Source organism: Typopeltis vanoorti, chromosome 13 (assembly GCF_054136105.1).
Source record: "Typopeltis vanoorti isolate ZY-2024b chromosome 13, IOZ_Tvanoo_1.0, whole genome shotgun sequence".
Lineage (NCBI taxonomy): Eukaryota > Metazoa > Arthropoda > Arachnida > Uropygi > Thelyphonidae > Typopeltis > Typopeltis vanoorti.
The window spans coordinates 53,689,549-53,699,600 of record NC_143561.1 but is presented as its reverse complement, the minus strand read 5'-3'; the positions used below and the strand labels follow the sequence as shown (position 1 = coordinate 53,699,600).

The 10,052-nt window shown below is 37.8% G+C and overlaps 1 protein-coding gene across 1 annotated transcript in view; it reads left to right on the top strand.

Annotated features, from left to right (window-relative positions):
- Window positions 1-8,607: 8,607 nt before the first annotated feature.
- Window positions 8,608-10,052, top strand: part of SerRS-m (Seryl-tRNA synthetase, mitochondrial) — a 42,958-nt gene continuing 41,513 nt past the window's right edge. Inside the window, exon 1 of the mRNA XM_090402578.1 lies at window positions 8,608-9,426. Within this exon, the coding sequence (XP_090258704.1) occupies window positions 8,779-9,426 (648 nt within the window). The 5' untranslated portion in view covers window positions 8,608-8,778. The remainder of the gene's footprint in view (window positions 9,427-10,052) is intronic.

Here is a 10,052-nt window from a genome sequence, read left to right as displayed (position 1 = left end):
CACTAAACCTCTCACCCACAATCAATAAAGGGATGGAGAGTTAAGGACTCGGTTCATCACGCAAAGAAGTTCAGAATTCACAGATAGATTTAATGGAATTAAAAAGACAATGCGTTATTTATTACTTAGTCTTTCACTTGTCGTGAAATTATAAATTTCACGAATTATAAATGACTTCGTAGCCACGGAACTGAGTTTGATAAGTAGCAATTTATCTGTAATAAAGTTAAGGATTTTGTATGGAGTTATAATGCTATAAATCATTAAAAAATAGTAATCTGGATATTTAATATTTCTTTCCCTTAGTCACGTATATATATTTAATTATTCCTCCTCCTCCTCATGTATATTAAGCCCTAGGGGCCAATTACGTTCGTATTAAGCATGGCCTATTACGATTCGAAACAGCGACCGCCTCGAGGGTAAGATGGTTGGTCCTATGACTTCCCGTATGTCCTATATATGTAGATGCGTGTGTTCACGGGTCCGGTATGCCTGTTCTGGAGACAAAAGTTTTTTCACCCTAAAACTCGGGTGTAACCCGAGTTTTAGGGTGAAAAAAACCCCTACCTCCGTATGAGACCTAACTCACCTTCAGTCGAAAGAGACTAGATAAAGGTTCCTCACGTCTTGGAATGGGAGTCGAACCCAGGTCTTTCCGACCAAAGGGCTTCGTCTATATCGCCCGAGCTAAGGAGGTTCATATTTAATTACTAGCAATTATTATTTCCACGTAATCTGTTTAAAAGAAATGATTTCACAGCCAACAGCTGTGAAAAAACGAGTACATTTACATCAGGAAACAAATTCTTTTAGTCACTTGGCTTAATTCTTTAAATTGTCCTTTTTAAAATATACCGGTTAAAAAAGATAACGAGGAAATTTCAATTTTTTTACATGAGGGTGTAATTAATAAACATAATTTCTTAAATTCCGAGCAACCAAATTAAATTCCGATGTTTAACGATGCGTGTTATAATACGGAACATGACGTTTCCTCCTCAGGTTTTAGAATTCTGGTTATTCTTCTGTCTGCATTTGTTAGGATTGCGACATAACTGGTTTGATAAGGTTTTAGCTCCACCGGAATTAAACATTGTGATGCACATTTTCTTTTTTCCCTGGCTGACTGCAGTTTTGTGAGAACGCTTCCCGAGAATTCGTAGTAGCAGAAATGCCCGAAACCTGAGCTACTTGCTGCTCAGTACTTACTCTCCATAATGCTGCGGAAAATTGAAAAACTTTACTAAGCGTTTATTTATCAGTAAGTACTGTTATTTTTAAAGCTTAGTAGTCACAATTCTTGAAAAAATATTTTTTGAAAACTTGTAACTTCTGTGGCTTGATGGACCTCAATCCCATGGATTATTATCCCTTCATCGTTAGGAAATAGATGTGTGTTAAAGATTAATGCGCACCAGACTCACCCTATTCAGGGCAGTGCGGAAGCGCCTGAACCGAAAAGCAGAGAAGCTTTCGGGCGCTTAGAAAACTCTTGAATGAGTTGCTTGGGATGAAAAGCAGCTTAAGTGAATAAGTAGTGGTAATGTTACGGAGCAACGAGAAAATATCTGGGGTATCAGCAACGATATGTCACTTGTTGATCATGGAGATGACTTGGGTATTCGTGAGGAATTTGTTGGTGTCGGCTTGGCTGGAGTTCATTTTGCTAAAGGCTGTTAACATCTCCCCTAGTGAGGCAGCAAGAATCAGTGCAGAGTTCTGGTTATAAGCAGCTTAGGCTCCTGGTAAAATTCGCGGAGAAATACAAGCGAAAGTTTAAGGCTGTAATCGGCTGTAACACCAGCGCTGTGAAATCTGGCACAGGTTTCATGGCTTGATTCTGAGTGGGCGGGGCTAACGCCGCTCTTGTCTTCTGTAGGTTAGAAGGGTGAATTGAGCAGCCCTTATAGTTGGCTGGATGTGGGCCACCACAATTCGCGCATTTATCTGGTGTAGACCGTGGTTTTGTGCAAGTGTGCGAGGGATGACTGTCACCGCACTTTACACACTTGTAATCTGCTTTACATAGCTTTTGTGCATGCCCAAATTTTTGGCAGCGATGACATTGACCGGCGCATGCCTTTCTTCTGAGTGGTTCGGTGTTGATGACTAAGCTGCAGACTATCTTAAGTTCGTAAATTTCTCTGACGTCTTTACTGATCTCCACTAAGACCAGAGGCATGGAGTGCTTGTCTGCACGAGATCTTAACTGGTTCAAGGCCTTGTGATCTGAGGTCAGTAGCTATTTCATCAGATGTAACGGTTTCTGCCAGACCTCTGATGACTACTTTTAAGTTTTTTTCACTCTTGAGTTGAAATGTGTGATATGGGACATTCGGTTCGTCCATAAGTCTGGTGATCCGGCGGTAGTCCAACGCCCCTTCTGGTTGAATTCGAATTCCGTCATCTGCGTTCTTAGTTGATATAAATTTGATGTTGCTGTTCTTCACTGTCTCCGCGATTGATGACCATTTTTCTTTCGATCTTAGAATAACTGGAAGAATCCTCTCTTTGGGCTGTGCCCATGAGTCCGTCGCTCTTTCTTCAACAGGTCGTGCTGTTGTGTCCATTGGAGCTGTACTTTCCAAGGGCTGGGGTATTATTTCAGGATTTGCTGCGGGGGACTTTTTCTTTCTCATCTTCCTTCTGACCTCCTGAAAGAGACTGGAGTTTGAATTGGGGATGTCTTCAGTTGTTGTTGCTGGCTAGCTTGCGTTGTCATGTGAAGAGGGAGAAAGTTCAGAGGGCTGGAGGTCCTCTGTCTCCAATTCAAGAACCTCGTGTTTTCCGATTTTATCGGGCCACTTTGTGTTTAGTATGTTGCCTAAATGTAAGAAAAGAGCCAATAGTTCTTTAAAACTGAGATCGTCAAAAGGCAAATCCATGTCAAGGCGAAAGAATTAATGTAGTGGGAAAGACCTGCCTTGTCCCTCTGACCGCTACCGGAAAAATTGCGTTACCGAAAAAAGTCTTACCTTCTCTGCTGAACGAGCAGGCTGCTGACGCTACAGGAGAGATCAAAACTCGCGTATAATATCTATTTTCACATTAACATAGCTATAATATCATTTTTTCGAGATCATAATCAACAAGCACACACTAGGTCGCGACTGCGGCGACAATCAATACTCACTGGTTTAAGAGTTCGTGCTGTTGCTTTAAAGAGTTTAGTTCTTGTCGTAGTTACGTTGTCTCTTTTATGCTATCTTTCCGTTAGCTCTTTAACGCAGTTTTTAATTTCTCTAACGGTCTGTAATACATCTTCTACCGAGTTATTATTAAATTTAATAAATTCCTCATATTGGTTGAATTTTTCGGTAATCTCTATGGTATGTTTCTGAAATAGTTCTCCTACAAAATCAATTAAACAGTCTTTTAGGTTTTTTAATCTATTTTCAAGAAATTGCATTTAATGTTAGCTCCCTTGCGTTTCCGTTGTTGTTTTCTTTGTTTTTCATTCCCTCTGCTCTTGATTATTATTATTATTATTATTTGACACCTCCAGGGAGTCCAAAGACTCATCAGGGGTGGGCACCAGCTTTACAACTTCGTCTCTAACACTCAATCACCAACTGACTGCAACTATGCTAACGCCATCTACCGCCGACCAGCACTGGTATTTCCACAGACAATCACAAACATCCATACCCAAGGCGGGATTCGAACCCGCAGCCTTTTGGCTGGAGAGCGGATATGCTGCCCACTCGGCCATCCAGGCCTGCCAGCGGTTGTGTTCTGCGTTGTCTGTTTCCCGCATGCAGTTGAAGGCGACATTCCTTTGTTGTCGCTACAATATGGGCATTTCCACTCGTCACGCTTCGTGTTTGATTTTTGCTGCCAAGTTGCCTCGGACAATTCGGAACATAGAAAATGCATGTTTCTCTGGCAGTTCCTGCATTATTATTATTATTATTATTATTATTATTATTATTATTATTATTATTATTATTATTATTATTATTATTATTATTCGTGACACCTCCAAGGAGTCCGAAGACTCATCGCGGGAGGACACCTATTACAACTGTCTCCACCGAACCTCTACCAATCATCTCCATCAACGCCATCTACTACCCACTACAACTAGTATTTTTTGTCTATAAATTGCGTGTGTTCTGAAAGGCCGATTTGTCTGTATACGGGATGAAAAACCCGAGTTTCCGGGAGAAGAAAACCCTGCTAACACCTTATGAGATCGGCTAACTGGCCTTCGATTGAAAAAGTCCACATAAAGACCCGTCACGAAACCAATCGAACTTAGGCCTATTCCAGTCGAAGGGGCGCAATGTATACCGTCCTTTCAGATCCTTGTTGCCAAGTTGCGGTCATGTGCATGTTATATAGTTTCTTCCCCCGTTAAGTCTTCATGGCATTTGTAGCACTTCATATTTCTTGTTTGACGATCTTGTAATTTCTAATATGGCGACTTCCTTTGTTCTTTCTTTCGTAGTTTACCAACGTATACTTCAAACATAATAATATAATAATAATAATAATAATATAAATTAATGTGCTCGTGTAACCCTTTGGAAATGGTACATCTCCAGAAGAAAGGCTATTATGTATTCGTTTCTATTTGCCAAGAAGGGGATATTTCTCTTTTTAAATTTCGGCTTCCCCAATTATGCAGGTTTTTTTTTTTTTTTGCAAGGAAAATACGATTTATTTTACTTTGAAAATTTGGGACTTGATCATGGATCAAGTCCCAAATTTTCAAAGTAAAATAAATCGTTCCCAAATAATCATTTCAGGTAACAGTATATACCTGGTAGGATGCCACAACATGGCAGCAATTGTCTACTACCAATCTCTCTCTCTCTCTCTCTCTCTCTCTCTCTCTCTCTCTCTCTCCTATGAATACATTAAGAGCCTTTGACTCAGATATTACTGACAGTTAATAGTAGAGACTGTCTCCCTATGAACCTTCAGGAAGCTAGCTGAGAGTTGGAAGCAGAGGTGAGAATTTGACATGTAAGCTGACCTTAAGAGGTACCTGTGGCATAGTAAATTAATAATAGAACACGTATAGACCATAGTAATAACTTTAATTAAATAAAGGTACAAATATTTTGTACTGAAAATAATAGTACATCCTCAGTGTATAACAAACAGTTAAAAGGAATGGAATACAAAGTACAGAACAGTCGGTGGATCACCAAATAAAATTGTTGCCGCGTGACAGAAGATTAATTACTAAATTATTATTAAATAATTCTTTAAATATAATAATTTCATTGACGGTTGCATAAAATAAGAGTCTCCAATACTTTTGGGAGAGAGAGAGAGAGAGAGACAGTCATTTCGATTTAAATTTGGCCGATGCAAGAGGGCTTCGTAACTTTCTTTAAAAAGGCGTTCATATTTATCCCACTGAATAATATGATTAGTGTCAATGCTATGTTGTGCTAGACCAGACTTATGAGGTTTCATGTATTCGATATAATATTGATGTTATGAATGAAGGAACGAAATTGGGTAATATTAGGAATGTTATGAATGAAAGAATGAAGGAACATCAATATTATATCGCATACATGAAACCTCATAAGTCTGGTCTAGCACAACATAGCATTCACACTAATCATAATATTCAGTGGGATAAAGCAGCTTGTCTTCTCCACAGATGCAGGTATAAATATGAATGCCTTTTTAAAGAAAGTTGCGAAGCCCTCTTACATCGGCCGAATTTAAATCCAAATGACTGCTTCTCTCTCCCAAAAGTTTTGGAGACTCTTATTTTATGCAACTATCAATGAAATTATTATCTTTAAAGAATTATTTAATAATAATTTAGTAATTAATCTTCTGGCACGCGGCAACAATTTTATTTGGTGATCCACCGACTGCTCTGTACTTTGTAATCCATTCCTTTTAACTGTTTGTTCTACACTGAGGATGTACTGTTACTTTCAGTACGAAATACTTGTATCTTTTATTTAATTAAACTTATTACTGAGATCTATACGTGTTCTATTATTAATGTAATGACAGTTAGGGAAGTAAAAATAAGTAATCAAGGATGCATACCAAAGACTCCCTTTTGCCCATATAAACTTGTGATAACATTTATAGATCTCTTCTTTGAAATTATTTCTGAAATGCCTAGTCCATTGTGCTTAAATGACGAAAAGCATTCCCTTGGCACTGCTACAATGGATTGCTGCGACTGCTGAAATATCTAAGGTTATGAGGGAATGCAATTATATCTATGAAGTGCACGTGTTCTTCTGAGCGGTTTGCCTGCTGTACAGATAAAAAGCCCGACTTTCTTGAAGGATCCTGCCATCTTTATATGAGACGCTAATCAATTTCAGTTGGAAAACTCTTGTAAGTATTCTTTCATCGTAGATAGGATTCTAACCAAAGGGGCATTTTTGTTACCCACTTAACTATGGAGGCTCTCCTATGATGTAAAGAAGAAAATGAAAATACCAGTATATTATTATTATTATTATTATTATTATTATTATTATTATTATTATTATTATTATTATTATTATTATTCAGGCTTCCATGGAGTCAAAAGACTCATTGTGGGAGGTCTATCAAGACTCATCGAGGGAGGTCCCTCCTAGGAAACACAAAGTCTATCACCACTCCTTAAACGCATTGACCGTTCTCGCTCTCACCACTCTATCAGGCGATGCATTCCATGGTTCAACCACCCTCCATGCAGAAAAACCACTGCTCACCCTCTTTCTCACAGTTTCCGTTCGTAACTTCCAGGGATGGCCCCTTGTCATCGCTCCTTCCCGATGTTCTACCAAGCGAAAGAACTCCCCAGTGTCAGCCCTGTTAACTACCTCTCAACAGTTTAAAAGTCTCAATCATATCACCCCCACCTAATTCTATCTACCAAACTCTGCAGTCCATATTCCCTCAGCCAATCCTCATAACTAACATTGTACAGTCCTGAAACCACCTTTGTTATCCGCCTCTATATCCTTTCCACAGTTAATTTATCCCCTTCAAATCCTGGGGAACCAAATTTGAGAACAATAGTCTAAGTATGATCTGATCAGAGTCTTATGTAATGGAATGATAATCATTTTATCTCTGTAGATCAGTGTCCTTCTCATTATTGCAGCAATCCTCTGTGTTACCTTCACTACCTTTGCAATATGTCCCCTAAATTTCAGGTTTCTATCAATCATCAATGGGGAGACAAGAGATCTGGGGTTGATCTCCAGTTTAACTTCCTCCACTTTAACTCCTCCAATAGAGTATGCAGCATCCCATCGATGTGTCCCAAACCTCAAGAGCTTACATTTTGCTGCATTAAACTGAAACCCCCATTCATTGCCTATCTATCTAGCTAATTCAAATCTTCTTGCAGGGCTACCACATTTGCACTATTACTAATAACCCTTCCCAGCTTCTCATCATCCGCAAACAACTGAATACAAATGATATAAAGGTTAAACAATATAGGTCCCAGTACTGAGCCCTGTGAAACCCCACTTGTAACCTTCTGCCTCTTTGATATTGCTCCACCATACGCAGCTCTCTGATACCTATTGGACAGCCAATCCTGAATCCAGTTGACCAATCTGACATCCATACCATGTGCTGCAACTTAAATATCAGCTTATCATGTGGCACCCTGTCAAATGCTTTTGCTAAGTCTAGGAAAATGTCAGCATATGCCTTTCCCTCTTCTAATAACTTTATCATAAAAGACTAGCATATTACTTTTAATGATTAAAGTAATATACTGATATTAGTCTTGTCTGTTTTATATGCACCTTCTTCAACTTCTGCAAAGAAGTCAACATTCATGGACTCGCCTGTTTTTATTCATCGTGGGATTATTATTATTATTATTATTATTATTATTATTATCATCATTATTGATAATGATAATAATAATAATAAGTTAGATAGGGCTAAATGGCCTCGCCTACTCCCCGTATACGGGAATAAAAAGGCGTTAGCTGATTTTTTTTATTATCATTATTATCACGTGACACATCTAAGGGCTAATCGCGGGAGGACACACTACTCCAGTACCCACTCTCCGCTTCCTGTACTTGTTCCTTCAAGTAGTGTCGCACCCAGAGAGGGGGGAAGGGCCCCCTTCCCCCAAAGAAAAAGAGAAAAAAATACTAGAAAATATTCCAAAAATCTTTTCCTAATTAAAATTCATTTTTTTTTATTTATTTTGTGTCGTGTCTTCTATTTCTATACTACTTGTGAATTAGCGACCATTGCAGATGCTCAGTAAAAAGTCGTATGCGATGCGTAGTGTGTATTCTCAAATCGTCTACTCAACTCGTCCCCCCCCCCTTCCCCAAGATTAAATCCTGAGTGAGCTACTGCCTTCAAGTACCATCTACTGCTGACGACCACCACCACCAACAGTTGTACAAAACTGTACAAAAGTATATAATACTAGCTTCAAAGATAAATGCACAAAATCCAGCTTTTTTTTGTTATATTTTATTATTCATTTATTATTTTTATTTTATGTATTTATTTATCATAAAAGCTGATTTTTTTAGTATTTATTTATTTATATTCTATATTTTAACTGATAACTGATTTTTATATTCAAAGATGGCGCACTAGTCATAACTTATGTTTGCAGACGTGTGTGATGCTTGTTGCTGTTGTGTGTTTTTGTTATCGCATATTGAAAGATTTTAAAGTAACATTTTAAGTTTCTTTTTAAATAAAAGTGTATTATTGGATATAGCGATTTAAGAAATAAAGTTACCAAAATGGTGTTATATGATTAAGTGCCCTTTGTAATGTTATGTGTTGCTGTATTACAGGATGATACTTTTAAAGTATTCGAGGCATTTAAACTATTCCTCCTGTGTGCTGCTTCACAAACGTTTGCAATATAAAATTAGGAATGTTGCTACTTCGACTGTTGCACTTCCACCTCCTGAACTTGATTTCCAATACCTTTGTAATCCTGCTAATGAACATGAAATATCTATGAATATTGCCGCTCGTGAAGAAACTGGAAATATCAAGAATGTCTTAAAGTTAAATTCTGAATTACGTTCTTTAAAGCAAAATATGGGTGCTACAAAGGAAGATATTCAAAAATTGGAAGGTAGATTTCTACGTGAAGCTTCTTTGATACCGAACAGAGCGCATCCTGATATCCTAAAATATAAAACGCACGAACCCCTTACTGTAGAAGTGATTGGCAATAAAAGAAACTTCGATTTCATTCCATTAAGCTTTGAAAAGTTAAGCAAAAGTTTATTTCGCACGAAGTTTATGGGACAAATTGCAGAGGATCGAAGTTATTATCTGAAAGCAAGTTTAGCCGAACTAGAAGAGGCATTGGTCAAATTCAGTATTCAGAGACTTATTGCGAGAGGATTTACTCTAATGTCTGTTCCAGATATTTTACCTGCTTCAGTTATTGAGGGCTGTGGGATGAGAACGGATGGCGAACGTTCACAGGTATCATCATAGGTTTTATTTATTATGACTACACTGGATTCTTTGCACGAATTTTATTTATTTATTTGAGAAGGTGGGGGACAAGTGTATTGTCAAAAAATTGTGTGCGCGCGTTTATGACTGGTTTGCCTGTTTTGTTGGATGAAAAACCGAATTTTCTGAAAGAAAACACCCTGCCACTATATGAGACGAGTTAACTCGCTTTCAATCAAAGAGTCCTTATGAAGGTTTTTTGTATCCTTTTCAAATTCATGCCATACTGAAAAAAAAAAAACGTATGTAAGGAAGTTTAAAAATAAAGTTGAACATATTGAAAACTAAAGAATCAAATATACCGATCCCATTGGGGGGAAAAAGTGAAAACAGGAACCACACCTTAGAGACAATGGCAATATATGAAGAAAATAGTGATAGACACAGCTAAGGCAATATATATAATGAAGTTGCAAGGGAAAAAAAATGATGACTCCATTGTGGACTAAAGTGTTAAAGGGATAGAATAGGAAAAGTAGAAAGCAGATAAGAAGTTCATGATAAGTAAATTTGCATGCGTCCTTACACATTATGGAAAAAATGTACAGAAATAATATCTAAGCAAAAAGTCATGTTAAAAGATAAGCTTCTAA